This window comes from Eublepharis macularius, chromosome 16 (genome assembly GCF_028583425.1).
Source record: "Eublepharis macularius isolate TG4126 chromosome 16, MPM_Emac_v1.0, whole genome shotgun sequence".
Classification (NCBI taxonomy): domain Eukaryota; kingdom Metazoa; phylum Chordata; class Lepidosauria; order Squamata; family Eublepharidae; genus Eublepharis; species Eublepharis macularius.
The window spans coordinates 16547213-16565774 of NC_072805.1; the positions used below are offsets into that span (position 1 = coordinate 16547213).

Sequence of the window (18562 nt, forward strand, 5' to 3'; positions counted from 1 at the left end):
CACAGTGCCCAAAGGCATCATGTTGGCAAAGCAAAGCGTAAAGTGTCAGACATCAGACACGGCAGAATATGGGATTACAGTATTTATTCAAATGCTTATCACAGCCCCCTGTCTGTTATTTCCTCCATCAAAGAAGAGAGGGGCATCCACTAAAACAACAGTGCTGTGGCCTGAGGCATACTCAACAGAGATTCGATTTTGCTGGCGAGGAAGGCTGCAAGCAGCCTGTGGCAAGAGTATACTATCTCCCTTTCCTTATATTCCATGGTGACCTTCTTTTCATCTCTGCCTCTGGGCCCTCGGACACAGCCCGCCTGTTATTTCTTGAGGGCTGCCAGCCAGGCAAATCTTATCACCTCTTCCCCCAAACTGGGGCTCCGTTTCAGAGCTCCCCCCAGCATGCCTGCGGCTTAGCAATAATGAATAATGTCTGAGGCCTGCTCTCTGCCGGCAGCTGTGCCATTCAGATTCACCGATAAATACACAGTCTAGAAAAATATTCTAGCAACCAGTCGACTCTGTCATCTCCTTTTGACTAAGCACCTGTGGCAATCCCTGGCAATGCTAACTTCCTCAATTTCCCCGATGAAATCAGTAAATGGAGCAGGATATTCCTTTTCTTCCTCTCCTGCCCAAAGGAAAGGTGGGTCCATTCTCCCATTCTGGCCCTGACTGATCGTGAACATTCCCGATTCTGACGAGAATCCAGCCTGCCATGTCTGCGTTAAAATATGTATGGCTCGGGAACTAGGAACGGACTGGCCATTTCGCTCACCGCCGGGAACATTCCTAGTGGGTCAGGCGGTCCCAGCCGAAACACAGGGGCCCCTTTGCTCTGGCCTGATGGTAAAATATGGCAAAATGGGCCTTGTAGGCACCCAGAGATATGAAATTTACTCCACTGGCTGAGGTCTCAAGCTGCTAGACTCCATGAGGGGTTCTCTTCCTGAGCGTTATTCTACCACCCTCCAGCGCGACTAGGATTACTCTCTGCTGCCATCACAAGGCCAATAGTCAGAGGTGCATCTGTCTGGAAGCCTGGTCCCTAGACCCGCTCGTTCTGTCCCCTGAAAGACTTTTCTTCTCACTCCAAACCACTCTGGAAGTAGGAAAACCTTGGAAAGTTCACTCGTTAAACATTCAAAATTTAAGCATGCGGCTTCCTGCCCTTTCTTGATAGCTTGGTCAGCATGACCCAAAATAGGTGTTATTCATGTGTGTAGTGGTGTTATATATTGTGGTGTAGCGGTTAGAATGTTGAACTAGGAACTAGGAACCGGGTTTGAATCTCTGCTCTGCCACGGGAGCTTGCTGGCAACCTTTTGCTAGTCATACACGCTCGGCTTAAATTACCACACAGGGTTGCAAGAATAAAATGGAGGCGAGAACAACGTAAGCCATTTTGGGTTCCCCCTGGAGACAGGTGGAGCATCATTCAAGTAAATAAAAATGATACGTGGCCTGGCAGGGTTGCTTGGACTGTTCAACTGCGCTTGCTGCTCCCAGGCCACTTAATTATTATTTTATTTATTTTATCTTATTTGCTTCATTTATACCTTGCCTTTTCCCCCAAAGCAGCTTGCAACATTATATTCTTCTCTATTTTATCCTCACAACAACCCTGTGAGGTAGATTAGGCCAAGTGCCTGTGACTGGCCCATGGCCATCCGGCAAGCTTCCATGACAGAATGGTGAACGAAAATCTACCCGTTGCTAGTCTTTGATGCCCCAGTCCACTTTTGCTGGCAAAGTTTGCTCCATGAGAGATTCAGGAATTCTGAATGCAGAATTCTGAGAAGTTTTACCAAGAAGTTCTCAGAAGTGCACCCCCCACCCCGGCCCCGGTAGATTTTATCAGTTAATGAAATGACATTGCTCTCTCTGGAGCCAATGTTGCCTTCACACTTGTAGCCCTGAAGTGACCAGCTGCCCCCCAACCTGGGGTGTTCTTCTATAGAAAGGAAAGCGAATCAGTAAGTGACCTTACTCCAAGCGTTCAAATCTGAAGGGTATGTAGCAAGGGCCCCAGTTCCAGCAATCAGTTACTGGGTGTAATGGTATCCGGTCTATTTAGATTTTGCCAGCATTCTTCTGGGGCTCGGAAATCTCCCAAAATTAAAACTGATCTCCAGACTACAGAGATCAGGTCCCCTGGAGAAAGTGGCAGTTTCAGAGGGGGGAACTCTATGACATCACATCCCCACTGAGCTCCCTCCCCTCCCTAAATTTTACCTTCCCCAGGCACCATCCCCAAATCTCCTAGTTCTGTTGCAATCCCCCCCCTTACTGAAACAGCTTCACACCAATGCAGACCTTTTGCCTAAGCAGACAGCTTTGGGCTGAAACCACACGTCCCGGCATAGCGCTAAACTGTCGGAATGATAGCGTCTTCCTGGCGCGATTTCTGACATCATCACACCATGTTTAGCGCTATGCCGGGACGTGTGGTTTCAGCCCAAAGCTGTCTGCTTAGGCAAAAGGTCTGCATTGGTGTGAAGCTGTTTCAGTAAGGGAGATCAGGGGGCGGGGCCACCGGCCATGTGACCATTTTCAAGAGGTGCCGGAACTCTGTTCCACCACATCCCAGCTGAAAAAAAGCCCTGGTTAGTCTTATAGGTGCTACTGGACTCTTGCTCTTTTCTGCTGCTACAAACAGACTAACATGGCTGCCCGTCTTGATATATTTGGGAGATTTTTGTTTATGTCATTTATAGTCCACCTTTCTCACTGAGGGCCAAGCTACAAGTGACGAATGACACTTGAACGGCACGTGTATTTCTCCCTGTTCACTTGCCCTCCACTCAATCCACTTGCCATTCAAGTGTCATTTGTCACTTGTAACTTGGCCCTAAGACTCAAGGTGGATTACATAGAGTGAGATTAGCCCAGTCAATATTAAGGACATTTCAATAAACAATGCCATAGAGTAAATAAATGCAACTTTACAAAGATATAACATTAGCAAAAACCCAATACAGAGTTGAAGAGATGCTGAAACAGAGCATAAGCAATTCTAGGACTGACATTAGACAACACAGAACTTACCCAGTAGGATCATACTTAAAGCAACAGGTAGTAAGTACATAGGAGCACATACTTAAAGAAACAGATAGTGGGTAAGGCAACATAGTGGTGAAGTCTATGGTCTATGGTCCTTAACTCATTAGTGAAGCATCTTTTTGAAACCACCTCCCTACAATACAGACCTCCCATCTGTATAAAAAAGCCTTTTTGAATAAATCTGTTGGGCATACTGGATACTGATGTGCAGGGCTTTTTTTCAGTGGGAACGCAGAGGAACGGAGTTCCAGCACCACTTAAAAATGGTCACATGGCCAGTGGCCCCGCCTCCTGATCTCCAGACAGAGAGGAGTTTAGATTGCCCTCCGCGCTGCCGAGTGGTGCGGAGGGCAATCTCAACTCCCCTCTGTTTGGAGATCAGGGGGCGGGGCCACTGGCCATGTGACCATTTTTGCCGAGGGCAATTTAAACTTTAAAAAACTCCCCGCTTGTTCCAGCTGATCCAAAGTGACGTCATTGTGCGGTCCTGAGTTCCACCACCTCTTTTCCCAGAAAAAAAGCCCTGCTGATGTGCCCGTTTTGAAAGATTTGTAGTGCTCTACAAGGCTGCATCTCTACCAACTCTATCCTTTGGTAAGATGGGGAAATGGGATGAGTGCTTGTGTGGACTGGACTTCTCCCATAGCACCCCAGTTCAACTTGTCTTTTCAACATGCTTTAACATACAAGTTGTATTCTGGACATGTCTGGAGCCTTTTAGAAGTCAGTTGAACAATCCAGTGTGCAAAATGGTTGCATTCAGCCCCCATGTACCCTTAGACAAATTTGTCAAGAAGACACCTGAATTTCCTTCGAGACTTGAGATATTTTGTTACAAGCCCAGTGCTCTGGGATTTAAAATCAAACCGCCGGAAAAACAACCAACGGAGTGGAGCATGCCCTAATTCCAGAGCAGCTAAAGCCAGTCCCATAGTCTAGCCTGCTGAGCCCCCTACCCCCAGCATCTGGCTATAGACAAGCTGCCCTTCTATCCCTGGATAGCCCTTTGCATTAATGCAATCCCCCAGAGAGCATGAAAAGCTGCTCAGCGGGGGCCAAAGACGGTTTACAGTCAGCAACAGGAACCTTTTTTCTGCTGTTTTTTTGGATCTGGCTGAGACAGGATTGGGGGGGTGGGGGGAAGATGCCCAAAACCTTTGTCTAGAAATGATCTGCTGAAAACATCTCCCACCAAAGCTCCGATGATTCATAAGTCCACATCGGAATGGGAGCAGAACATTGGTGAAAGCATGACGCTGCCCTCTGCCAAGACTGACCCTTTCTCGGTCCATCCAAACGTTGTGGTAGCTTTCGTGAGCCACAGCTCACTTCTTCAGATCTGAAGAATTTTTGTTAGTCTTATAGGTGCTACTGGACTCTTGCTCTTGGTCCATCCAAGTCAGTATTGGCAGCAGCGGTCCATGATCCCAAGCAGAGGTCTTTCATATCATCTCATGTCTTATCCTTTTAACTGGGAATGCCGGGGATTGAACCCAGGACTTTCTGTGCTCTGCCCCTGAGCCATGACTCTTCCCCAGAAAGGAGGAATTTCCAGCATAGTATACATTTGTTTCACACACACACACACACACCGCCCAGTTCTTTTCCTGCTAATGTAGCTTTCACTCTTTGGTTGAGCAGTTATGTTACCCAGTTTAAGGTGGGAATGGTGTATGTAGACGGCCAGCAATTCTCAAACTTTAGCCACCAAGGACTCCTGTTTTGATTTTTAAAATATTATGGATTTCCTTCCTCCCCTGAGGACGCACACGGCATGGACAGCCCCTTTTGAAAACATGCTGACCAGCAAGCCAGAGATGTCCCATTGAAGTTTCTATCTCAAAACAGTACAGCGAAGCCCTTATCAGTTACACTGTAAAAGCAGATTTAAGTGAAAATGATTTTATTTTCTCTTCATGGGTTATGAGGGAGTCCTACAGGGCAATTGATTCTATAGGGCCAGAGGTTGCCAACTCTGGGTTGGAAAATTCCTGGAGATTTGGAAGTTGTGTTTAGGGAGAGAGGGCATAATTCGGAAAGGGATCTCAATATGATACTACGGAGTTTGCCCTCCAGAGCTGCCCTTTTTCTCCAGGGGAACTGGTATTTGCAGTATGGAGATCAGTTGTAATTCTAGGAGAACTCCAGGCTCCACCAAACCACAAAATGGACCACGGTGTGGAAATTACAAAACAAACAGAGCAAACACCACGTAACATTCAATTAGACTTTATTATGTACAAGAGATGTATCAATAAGTAATCCACAGGCAAAAGACACTTGTATACATAGAACAAGCACCAAAAAATCTAACAAAGGTATCTTACAACTCTATAAAATCTAACAAGAATATCTAACAACGGGCTTCTAGTTTAAATTCCACGTGGAATCTCTATAATGATTGGAAATTAATACATGGTTCCTACCATCTGAAATATCACCATTTTTGTGAAGAACACCTCATATCTAATCTGAAAGTTTAACCTGATGAAGAAATTGCTTTCAAGAAATGGGAATTTAAACCAGAAGCCTGTTGTTAGATATTCTCAGTGCTTTTTTTCTGGGGGTACACAGGGGTACGCATACCCCTAAACATTTTGTGAATCTAATGGGAGAACGTAAAAATTTTAAAATGTTGGAATTCCCGCTAAACCAACTCCAAACATATTATGGCTATTTATATGATTTGTTAAGTTTTATGTAGTGAATGTTGGCAACAAAGATGTTTAGTTATATTTAAACTCACTAGGACCGCTGTTTGTCTTACAAAAAATGGAACATCTTTGAGCATCGAACACGCCACCGAGATCGCTGGCATAATCGGTGATCATTAGGGTGCAGACAAATACAAACAAGTCTTCTCTAAGCCACTTGGAGCTCTGGTAGTTGGAATCTAGCACGGTGATTGGTCAGTCTTGTTGCTACCCCCGACGGCAGTGACAAATTTGTATATTTGTGTACGTTTTGCGCAAAGAGTGCAAAGAGTTTGTCTATACCGAAACTCTTTGGTTGTGAGCACGTGTCACTATAGAGGGGCTTGGTTGGCAATACTGATACCCATAATTCTCATCACCGACAGTCTTCTGACATCATTTCCTTTCACGGTGTTTCCTGAGTCTCAGATGGACTCTGATCTGAGTCTCAGATGGACAACCTCATGCCAATCTGGAAATTATTGTGAGCTGTGTAATATGAGGTAATGCATGTTCTTGGTAATTTTGTCCATTGACTGCATTTATTTTTTCCGATTTGAACTATAAAATGGTGATTTTCTTGAGTCAAACTGAAAGTACCCCTAAACATTTTTTTTAAGAAAAAAAAGCACTGAATATTCTTAGATTTTATAGAGTTTTTAGATACTTTTGTTTGATTTTTTTGGTGCTTGTTCTATGTATACACAGTCTTTTGCCTGTGGATTACTCATTGATACATCTATTGTATGTAATAGATTCTAATTGAATGTTACCTGGTGTTCCCACCCGGAGGAGGGCAACTCTAAGGCCCCGCCCCTAGCTCTAATCAATTTAACTCTCAGTTGAGAAGGACGTCGCACCAGAGATGGCAAGAAACTTCTTTATTGCCACTGTGACATTGAGAGATCTCTGTCTTTTGGTGCTACACCTCTGAAGATGCCAGCCACAGCTGCTGGCGAAACGTCAGAAACTACAATGCCAAGACCACGGCAATACAGCCCGGAAAACCCACAACAACCATCGTTCTCCGGTTGTGAAAGCCTTCGATAGTACAACTTCTTTATTGGTTAATAATGTCTAGATAGAGGCCTGTTCAGCAGGTATGGGAAAGGGCCTGGAGAAACTTTCAAGGCTGCTCAGAGAAACAGAAAAAGACCAGCATGTCACACAAATGAACATGCTGGTATTCGGCTGGAAATTGCCATGGGCTACAATAGTCTATGGACCCAAAGTGGCAACGATGTCCATGGTTAAATTTTTTTGAGTTGGAAAACAGTGAAAGAATGCTTCCATGTTATGCCACCGTAGGGCTTCCATCATCATAACTCCCAAATGAGTTTTGCTTTCTGTTACAGAAAAAATAAACAGGAGTCTTGGGGCACTTTGAAGATTTACAAGGTTTTATTCCAGTATAAGCTTTCGTGGACTGCAGCCCATTTTTCCAGATGGTTGCAAAGTGGGCAGGCTGTCTGCTTGAAAGCTTATGCCGGAATAAAACCCTCGGTCTTGAAGGTGCCACAAGAGCCTCACGTTTTTCTGCAATAGAACTGTACCGCTCAGCCAAACAGAGTTCCTAGGCCTGAGCATTTGGCTCTAGTAACCAGTCAGCACATTAACTACCTGATGCTCTGATGTGCTCTGAATGCTGGGCAGCTGTGGGTGTCAGTGGCGCTATCTTCTTCAAAAAAGGGCGAAGTAGATTTTGTCCTCTTCCCTTGAAGTGGAGAGCCCCTTCTGCCCTCATAGAAAACTGAGAGCTCTCCATTTTCAAATTAGTATGTCCTTAGTCCAGTCCCCCCCCCCTCAGAGTACCTTCATGGACCTTGGTTTGAGAAATGTTACAGTAGACAAAATAATGCCCTCAGACATTTTCCCCCTCTACCCTCCGCCCCAGTTTTTGAAAACATTTGGCCTGACAAAGAGTTCTGGAGAACCAGAAAGCTTGCACACTTAGTGTGATTTGGACTAATCCTAACAAAAGGCATCACGTATCTTCTCTTCACTACTGTTGGTACACTAGCTTAGGTTGGGGCCTGGCAATGTCCTGGAATTATAAGTAATCTCCAGACCAGAGAGAGTTTCCCCTGGAGGAAATGGCAGCTTTGGAGGATACACCCTAGGGCATCACGTCTTTCTCCCTCCTCCCCAGGCCCCACCCTCCCCAGGCCCAACTTCCAGATATCCAGGAAGTTCCCAAGCTGGAGTTGGCTACTCTATCACTGGGGGATACAAAACACCAGGGCTTTTTTTCAGCAGGAACGCGAGGGAACGGAGTTCCGGCACCTCTTGAAAATGGTCACATGGGTGGTGGCCCCGCCCCCTGATCTCCAGACAGAGGGGAGTTGAGATTGCCCTCCATGCTGCTGAGGGAAATCTCAACTCCCCTCTGTCTGGAGATCAGGGGGCGGGGCCACCACCCATGTGACCATTTTTGCCGAGGGCGATTTAAACTTTAAAAAACTCCCTCCTTGTTCCAGCTGACCCAAAGTGACGTCATTGTGAGGTCCTGAGTTCCACCCCTGAGTTCCACCACCTCTTTTCCCAGAAAAAAAGCCCTGGCCATAAGCATACCTGACAACCTGAGAGCCAGTGCAGTGTAGTGGTTATCATGTCCAGGGCTGGAAGTTGGGCCTGGACATGATAACTCCGTTCCACCACGTTCCTGCCGACAAAAAGCCCTGATCATGTCCAACTAGGATCTGGGAGAGCCACGTTTGGCTCCCCACTCTGCTGTGGAAGCTCGCTGAGCAACCTTGGGCCAGTCACACGCACTCAACCTACCTCACAAGATTCTTGGGAAGATAAAATGGGGGAGAGGAAAGGGCTGTCTTAACCCATGGCCGGGCCCATAGGCTTTCAGGTATTTCGGGGCCCCTCCGGCACTTAGTCTTTCACCCCACTACAGCTGACAGCCTGACCCTGGTACAGTAGGGACTAGACCCCAGTACATAGCCCTATAACCATTTTGGGGGCCTCTTGAAGAATTCTATTCATATTTTAAAAAATATTTATATTGCACAATTAGAACTCTTCAGGAAAGCACCTTTTGGGGGTATAATTGTTCAATACTGTAATATTTTGAAGTGAATAAATTGTTTATTATTTCTTAAAATATATAATGTACGGATAATTGTTTTAATATAAGAGACCATTTGTTTCACTTCAACAAGGAAGCGGTTAATTATCTTATTAAGAGAGGTTATATAAGAGAATGTATTAATTGTAATTTATGTGGGGGTGTAAAAATTAATGGGCCCCTAGTCCCTGCAGGGCCCCGAGGCCTCAGCCTAGTCAGCCTTATGAATAATACGCCCCAGGGAGAGGATAACAATATAAGGGGCTTTGGGTCTACATCGGGGAGAAAGGGAGGGTGTAAGTGAAGCAAAATCAACTCTGATCTGAAGACGGTAGCCACCAGGAGCTGCCAGTGGAGAAGGCTGGGGGGAGGAAGGTGGCACCAGGGTGTAATTGAGGGCTTGTCCTGGGATTAAGCCAGGAATCTCTCTCAGCATCCTGAAGCTCAGACCTAACTTAAGGAGATACAGTGGATTTATTTCAGGCATCCGACAGTATGGCAGGATGACCAGTTTGGAGGCTTAGCATTCATGGGTTTTGCTCCAAGGTCTTATGGGTGGGGGGGAGGAGAAACGTCAGCCAAGGCAAACTGGGGGCCAGGATAGATGTGACACGGTCCAAGGTCCTTGCACACTTCAAAGCTAATGAGCAGCTTGCTTTGAAGATCTAGGAAATAGCGCTAGGGGAGGGGGGCAGGCAGCATTTGCCCCTTTCCTCTGGTGCTGATACAAATCTCCCCTCCCCCCCTCCAAGGCTCCAAAAAGCCCAGACTCCCGGATCTGGCCAAGTCAGAGAGTCTCTCTACACAAGACTGGGGATGCTGAAGTGAAAGATCTTACACTTGTTCTCCCATTGTGGAGACATGTGCACAGCTAGGGAGACATACATTTGAATATGAGATCACACAGAAAGTAAGCACCAAGCTACAAGTGACGCCTTACACAGGTTGGACACTTGTCAGCCTACCTCAAGTTTAGATGGGAAATGTAGGCATCCTGTTTTTGCAGCTTGGCTCTCCATTACAGCTGCAGGACCAGGAGGCCTACATTTCCCATCAACACTTGAGGGAAGCTGACAAGTGTCCAACCTGTGTCAGGCGTCACTTGTAGCTTAGCTCTAAAAGTCACTTGAGCGTCCCTGTGTAAGATGTCTTGTGCAGAGAGAGGCTTCGTTCTGCCTGCCAGTCACAGAGTCAGCATTGCACACTTTTGTGTTCTTTGGTGCGGTGTTGCCAACTCCATGAAAATCGAGTATCCCTGCATGAGGTACAAAAATTCAGGCTTGCATTTGACAAGAGCGGGATCCCCAGGAGTTCTAACATCTTGATCCATGTTTAAAGCAGCGGAGGAAGTGTCTAGTTTTCACAGACAACGGAATGTGTGAGGAACACCTTCTCCCCTCTCCCACTTTGTCTTGTTGTGTCCTTACCTGTCGTTCCCCTTACCTGCATGCTTTTCGCAGATTGCACACAGTATGAAGCCTCTGGATTGGCCGAAACGGATATAAATCCAAGAAACCAGGATGCCTGCTGCTGGCAAACCAAGAGAGTGGGACCTTCACTAAACACCAGAGGCAAATCAGATGTTATAAAGTTGTTATTCCCAATTTTGCCACACTGATCTGGAAGCTGGTGGTGGTGGTGGTGGGCAACGACAGAGGGAAAACTGGTGGCTGGGAACAAATTCTCAATTCTCTTTTGTTGTTGTTGATTTTCCCCTACAAGTGCCTCAATGACTCTCCAATCATTTGTCTGACATCTGTCATCTGTGTGCCCCCCCCAAGAGGGCACTGAAACGCAGCAGGCACCCCTCCCTCCTGCCTGAAGAGCCGCCTCTGTAAGCATTTCCCCTCTTATTTACAGTACTTACTCCAATGCAAGGCCAGGCTTTTTTCCAGGTATAGCATAAAAAAAAAAGAAAAGAAGGGGGCATCTTATATTTGCACACGTTACAGTTATTTCCAGGGGTTTTTTGGAGGGGATATTTAACCCTCAGAATGCCCTTCCTTTCAAGTAAATATGGTATTTATTGCATTTATTTTGTATATTTTTACTTTGCATGTCGCTCAGGGTGGCATACATGGCCCTCCCTTTCTCCAGTTTATCCTTACAACGATCCTGTGAGGTAGGCTAGGCTAGGAAAAAGTGACTGGCCCAGGTCACCCAGCAAGCTGCCATGGCCAAGAACCTCCCGGATCCAAGTCTGAAACTCTAACCACTGCACACACTGGCTACTTGAAGTACTATGGGACACTATTAGTATTTTGACAGGACCACACATTCCCTATGCATCCATTTAGATATTTATATGCTGCTTTTCTCCCCAATGGGGACTCCAAAAGGCATACAATGCCCCTTCCCCCTCCTCCATTTTATCTTCACAACAACAACCCTGTGAGGTAGGTTACACCGAGAGAGCGGGTGACCAAAGGGTACCCAATTAGCTTCCATAAGTCGGGATTCGAAACTGGGTCGCCCGGATTCGCCTGACAACACCATACACCATCAGTTTCAGTTAGCAAGTAACTCCAGTGGGAAAATACAGCTGACCCCTCTAAATCTGGGATTGTCCATTCATACTGGAAATACACAGGCCCAAACATGTTTAAAATCTTTACTGGAAACCCGGCGACCCCACCTGTCTCTCTCCCGCCCCCTTCCTTTTCCCATTGCGTTACTGTTAGCTGACCTCTCTCTCCCCTTTGGACCCCGGCCACTGGAAACAATTAAATGAGGGGGTGGAGGAATTTGCCACATTAAATTACTTCCTCTCCAAGAGGAAAAAGGTCTTGTACCTCAGCAACGGATTGGGGTGGCGGTGCCATGGCTTGGAAGAGGCATTTCCTTTATGTTTCCCTCCCCAAACATACAGAGATTAACAGCGTAACCAGAAGTTAGCTATTTATTAGGGGGAAGGGGTGGGCACGGGTGGTGGGAGATGCTCAAGATTACAAGGAGGCCATTGTTTGCCGGCTGCAGTACAGTCTGGTGGCTGGGCTGGGAAGCCCTTTTGGGCTTCAACACTTTCGCACAGAGGATCTGCCTTTCAACAGGGATCACACAGGGGACTTCTTGGGCGCGGCATGCTTAAGAAAAGGAGCGTTGTTCCTTAAAAAGTAGGCCACCTTGTTGGCCCAAAGCAAAATCCTCAAACGAAAGCCACATAGCAACTTCCATTAAAGACTAACCAAATATAGCACAATGCCGTGTGCAAGCTTTCAAGTTCCACAGAAATCTTTATCCGTCTGGACGAGTGCCTTAAGATCATGGCCTGAGGTCCTAACTACATGCTATGTTGTTTGCTGGGTCATCTCAGGTCTGGTAAACCATGTGGTGTGGGAGATCTGTGCAGAAACTTAATTGACAAGCATGTGGGGGGGATCAGGACCGCGGCAGGACTGTGACACTTGGGGAGAGGGCGCTTCCCTCTCCTCCCCTGTGCTGCTTTCCCAAGGAACTGCTGTTTGTCTCTTTGAGGAAACTCGCCCATGGGGAAATAGCAGCTTGACGTATGATTTACTTCTTTTATAGTTCACTTTCCACCCCAACGGGGACTCACAGGGGTTTGCATCATTCTCCTCTCCTCCATTTTTATCCTCTCAACCACCCTACGAGGTGAGCTAGGCTAAGTGTGCGTGACTGGCCCAAGATCAGCCAGCGAGCATCCAAGGTAAAGTAGCACTAGAAAAGAGCAAGAGTCCAGTAGCACCTATAAGACTAACACAAATTGTGGTAGGGCCTGAGCATTCGTGAGCCAGAGCTCACTTCTTTAGATACCAAGGTAAATTGGGGATTCGAACCTGGGTCTTCCAGATCCTAGTCTCACACTCTGACCACCAGGGCTTTTTTTCAGCTGGAACGCAGTGGAACGGAGTTCCAGCACCTCTTGAAAATGGTCACATGGCCGGTGGCCCCGCCCCCTGCTCTCCAGACAGAGGGGAGCTTAGATTGCCCTCCGTGCCAGCTGTGGAGGGCAATCTAAACTCCCCTCTGTCTGGAGAGCAGGGGGTGGGGCCACCGGCCATGTGACCATTTTCACCTAGGGCGATTTAAACTTTTAAAAACTCCCTCCTTGTTCCAGCTGACCCAAAGTAATGTCATTGTGCGGTCCTAGGTTCCACCATCTTTTTTCCCAGGGAAAAAAAGCCCTGCTGACCACTACGTCAAACGGGCTCCATTGGGTGGGGGGAGGCATTTCAGCTCCCAGGGGGGCCATTTCAAGTCAGCTGAACATCACATCATGAAAGACTTAAGCCTCCACTCCCTGCACTCTGTGATCCTGAGCTGAAGTGGTCCCCCCTCCCACACATCTGTGAATCTAAATTTCAGCAGGGAATTTCCCAGAGCACATCTGGCCTAAAGGACCTGAGGTGACCTGTAAAAATTTACTGTGCAGCTATGTATTGATTTACTTTTATACCCCACCTTTCTCCCCAGTGGGGGACCCAAATTGTCTTCCTCTATTCTCCCTCCATTTTTTCCTCACAAGAATCCTGTGAGGTAGATCAGACTGAGAGCTTGTGACTGACTGCCTCGTAGTCATCCCACAAGCCTCCATGACAGAGTGCAGATTTGAACCTGGTGTTCTGCCAGAGACAGGAGTTCTTGGGAGGTCAAGGAAACGCACTTGAGGCAAGATAAATAGACCTTTAACTGAGAAGAAAAATAAAAACGGACCTACAGCACTTCCTTGCTACAGGGGAAACAAAACTGCAATCCCATTAGGGGCTCCAGTGCAGGCAAGCCCTCATGTTGCCAGGTTCCTGTGAAGACAGCCCAGCTTAGGCGCTTCGTCCTGATGTTATATCCTGGGTCTCTGCTTACCTGGCGCAGCTTCCAGGACCAGCAACACCTGACAGTCTGTTAGGTCAAGCCAGCTGGCGGCTACTAGCTGCACCTGGCACTCTGGCAGCTCCTTTAACCCTTCCTTAGCCAGTCACAAGAAAGAGGTGATCCTGCACTGACTTATGGCTATGGGTCTCTAGTGCTGGTATGCTTGAAGCCAGAATTGGATCACCTGACAACATTATTCCTAATGGGGGGGGGGGGATTTTTCTGCAATGTCACTACACCTGGCTCTGCTTGTCCAACCACAGCACCATTCTGACCAATTAGGCCCCCAAGAGATTTTCTCCCCCCTCTTATTTTTTTTTTTAAAACAACCAGACCAATGAAGAGTTCTGCAGAACTCAAAAGCTTGCATGCTGTGTTGTGTTATTTTGGTTGGATTTGATAAAACGTATTACAGCACAATTTAAGAAGTTTTTTAAAAGTTGGAAATAAGATGTTTAGCAGATCCCTTTGAGGGATTTCACTGCTTCAGAAACACAGCAACAGGCAAGATCAAGAACTGGTCATACACGAGTATTATCTGTTGTGGCCCCCACCTTATGGAATGGCGTGCCTGATGAGTTCAGAAAGGCTCCCACCCTCATTGGAGTCCACAACAATACAAAACTGAATTATTCAGGAGGGCTGTAACAAAATGTTCAAGAAAGATGCTTTAATGAAGGGAAAGGGACTGCTGACTATACTACCATGTATAGTATGCTGTATGTATTATGCACGTATGTTACTGTATGTATTATCCTACTAATCCCATTACACTGATGGTTGGATGTCTTGTCTTTTTGATTGTATAGGCTTACACTGTATAATCTGCCTTGTGTCTCAGTGGAAAAGGCGTATTGTAAATAATGTAAATAAAATAAAAAGGAAAGGGGGGAAGAAACCTCTGAGGCCTGTCTTGTGGCCTGAGAAAACCCTCTCCCTGCTTTTCTTCATGTGGTGATAGAGACTGCCCTCAAGGCATAGCTGATTTATGATGACCCCTGGCGGGGTTTTCATGGCAAGAGACCAACAGCGGGGGGGGGGGGGGATTGCCTGCCCCTGCAACGCTGGTCTTTGTTGAAAGTCTCCCATCCAATTAATAACCAAGGCCGACCCTGCTTAGATTGTGGCCTGAGAAATCTCCCCACCCCCCTTTCCTTTATACCTAACTTCTAATCTGATGAAGAGTTCTGTGAAACTTGAAAGCTTGCTTGGAACTGTGTGTTATTTTGGTTGGTCTTAACAAAGGGGTATGATGACATGCGTCATAATTTCAGATTTTGCTAGGGGCGCCCGTAGCCACTTATGTTGTGAAGAAAGAGTGTTGTGAACTTTTAGGCAGGCGACAGCCAGCCGTTGTTTTGGGAAGCCCACTGCATGCACGCTCATCCCGCTGGCTTTGCGAGTTGTTAGAAACCCGCACCGCCTACTTATGCAACCGGGTAAAGACGCGGGCCTTTTGCAAACTTGCAAGCGTCTCCGGCTTGCTTTCTACTGAAGTGCAAAACTCCCGCGGAGTTGCAGCAGAGCCCGGCCGGGCGACTAGGCAGGGTAACCGGCGCAGGCCAGGCCAGGCGCGACGGGGCGGAGGAGAGGCGGCGGTGCCGCCGGGCGTCGGTTGTCCGAGCAGCCTGCAAAGGCCCCCCAGCCGAGGCCGGCCGGGAGGGAGGGGGCTTAGGCGAGGGGGCGGGCAGGGCTCGGGTTACAGCGCTCGGGGCGCGGGGGGGGGGGGCGCTCAGCTGGGCAAGTGCCGAGCCGAGCCACGCATGGCGGTCGCCGGAGACCCGCGATGCCGCTAGGGGGAGAGGCCGGCGGGGCACCCCGGGGAGGCGGCCATGGTGAGTAGCTGCTCGGCCGGGGGGAGCCTCCGGCGCGCCCGGGCTGGGGGAGAAGGGGCAGCCGGCTCCTTCCCCGCCAAGGGCCCGGCTGGGCCAGGAATGCCAGCCCGGGAGGCAGGCGGGGCGAGACCAGGCTTGGCACCCCGAGGGCAGCTGCCCGGGATCCGCTGCCCGGCCTGGACGCGTCCGGGCTGCTCGGAGCGCGGGCCTCTGCCTGCAGCGCCCGGCGGCCAACTTTCTGCCCGCGTGGAAAAGGGAGCGTGGCAGCGGCGGGAGGGCACCGCCTCGAGGGCTGCGCGGGCTGCCCTGCGCGCTCTCTCGTCCAGGGCTGGGAGGGAGGGAGGCAGCGCCTGGCTCTGCCACCCCTGCTCCGGGGTGGATCTTCTTGGGCGGTTGGCACCTCTTGTTGGGCTCTTCTGGCTGCCACAGGCTGCAGGGACGGGGGAAGGGGACGCGCCCCGCCAGGAGGGTGGCTGTTCTGGGAAATGGGCGCAAGGCCTGTCTTCTGCGCTTGGGGTGGCGCAGTGAGCAGGGTATCGCGGAGGCTCAGCTGGCTTCCAGCGATCCGTGGCAAAGGCAGGGCTGACTTTGGCATTGTCCGCCTGGTCCAAACATGCCTCGAACCTGGTCCCCAGCAGGCTGGACCCAGGAACGGATAGATGGACCTTGCTTGATGCAACAAAACTACTTGGACCAGCCTTGGGCAGGCACCCCAGTAGGCACAGAAAATTCTCCTGTTGAAATAAACTTAAGGTGTGGAAGAGGGTTGGGGGGGGGGGGTTGAGCAGGAAACCTCAACTGTATGGATCATGTTTTTATTGGTGGTTTTCCTTTCTTAACTTTATTTACTGCATTTATACCCCACCTTTCTCTCCAACGTGGGCCAAAGTGGCATGCATTATTTTCTCTATTTTATCCTCACAACAACCCTGTGAGGCGGGTTAAGCTGATAGTGTGCAGCTGGCCCAAGGTCACCCAGTAAGTTTCCATGGCAGAAGGGGGATTCGAACCAGGGTCTCGCAGATCCTAGCCCAACAGTCTAACCACTACGCCAGCTTGCACTGGCAACCGGTCAGACGTGGTAGGAGGTGATTGTTCTGAAGCAGCTCCCAAAGCTCCAGAGAGCTTTTAGGTCCTGGCAGTAACTGCACAAAACTGTGTGTGTGTGTGTGTGTGTGTGTGTAGGGAAGAGGGGTGCCCCTTAAGTTCTCTGTGTTTTAGATGTCTGGGATCTTGTTTACTAGTTAAGCAATTGCACATGATGCAGATTACCAAATGGAATTTGGGCTCAGCCAAGGAAACTGACCGGCGGCAAGTTTAGGACAGGCAGAGAGCGAGACTTCCTTTACCAGCGCCTAACCTGCTTGTAGAATTCACTGCCACCAGGTGATGGTGTGGCTGTTGTTCCAGAGGGCTTTAGAAAGGATCAGATAAATAATGTGGCGGAGGGTAGATCTATAGCAGCCGTTACCCATGATAGCTTGATAGACCCTGCGTACCGGCAAGCAGTCATCCTATGAATCCCAGATGATGGGAGCAAACAAACAGAGGGAAGTCTTTCTTGTAGGCTTCCAAGAAGCATCTGGTAATAGGGAAAATTATTGTGGACTAGGTAGACCCTCAGTCTGGTTCAAGGGACTCTTTTTACGTACTTAAATAGTTCAGGACAAGTCAGAAAACTGCTTTCCTTTTACCCCTCCCACCTGTTCCCTGGTGCCACTCCCACCACCCTGAATGCTTTCCATTTTCTCACTTTCTCTCCACCTACCCTGATGCCGCTATTGGGCATCTTCCTGTATGTTTATTGCTCTCTCTAGGAAATTCCACCACTCTCCGTACCTCTTTCCTGCATAGATGGACCACCTCGGCAACCCTTCTGAGCAGTATGTAGGACTCCTGTTGGAGGAAAAGAAGGCAGGGGTACATATTTTCAAACGTAGATCCAGAGGAGTTAGCCGTGTTAGTCAGTAGTAGCAAAATAGAAAAGAGTCCAGTAGCACCTTTAAGACTAACCAACTATATTGTAGCATAAGCTTTCGAGAACCACAGTTCTCTTCGTCAGATGCATGGAGGGTATGTAGAAACTGGTCAGATATATATAGATGGTCAAGGGAAGGGGACTCTTATATTTTCAAACAGTACGTTTCGTAATGAAGAATTTAATGCTTCCACTGAGAATTGGTGCTGTATAGTGAAGCCAGCCTGTTTCTACCTTGCTACCATCTCCTGTTTCAGATGAAAATGTTCACAGTTCAACACAAAACAGCACATGACAATCCTTAAGTATTCAGCACCGCACACCCCTTCTAGATAACAAGATTCTTATTTTTAAAATGTTTGTTATAAGTCTTAAAGTTTTGCTGTTTTTGTAGCTGTGCACAAAGGGGAAAACGTATATTTATGCAGTCAGCATGCAAAAAAGATCATGGGACGAAGGCTGCATTTCTTTTTTGAAGTTGACTCCAGCTGACAGAATCCGAAGAGCCTCTACTTAAGGGCAATCATCCCTTAGGGATAATAGTATAAATATTCCAGCTCGTCTAAAATGGGACAGGTTAGGACTTGGCAATGAGGATAAGGCAGGAAATGACAGTTGTGAAAAGAGACCAAAATGTACAAGCCAAGGACATTTGGAGAAGGATTCAGAGTACAGGTTGGGATATTGAAATGCTAAAAGCCCCAAGCTAAGACAGGAGTTAGTGGGCATTTTAGAAACTGATGGAAAGGAGATTTCTTCCAAACAAAAAAAAAAATTATTTATTTATTTATGTCATATGTAGTCTGCCCTTCCCACTGAGACTCAAGGCGGATTACATAGTGTGAGATCAGCACAGTCAGTGGCAAGGACAAGGGCAGGCATTTCCATACAGTGTCAAGGACATTTCCATAAACAGTGTCATGGGGATAATGAATACAGGGTTTACAAAGTCAGCATTGCAAGGATCCAATATGGGGTTGAAGAATTGCTGAAACAGAATATAATTCTAGGACTGATGTTAAACAACACGAAGCACAGGTAGTATATAGGAGTGCATATTTAAAGCAACAGATAATATGTAAGGCAACAT

At 47.8% G+C, this 18562-nt stretch overlaps 1 protein-coding gene across 1 annotated transcript in view; it reads left to right on the plus strand.

The window, feature by feature from the left end:
• Positions 1 to 15431: 15431 nt before the first annotated feature.
• Positions 15432 to 18562, plus strand: part of PLEKHG4 (pleckstrin homology and RhoGEF domain containing G4) — a 97552-nt gene continuing 94421 nt past the window's right edge. The window contains exon 1 of the mRNA XM_055000447.1: positions 15432 to 15494. Within this exon, the coding sequence (XP_054856422.1) occupies positions 15492 to 15494 (3 nt within the window). The 5' untranslated portion in view covers positions 15432 to 15491. The remainder of the gene's footprint in view (positions 15495 to 18562) is intronic.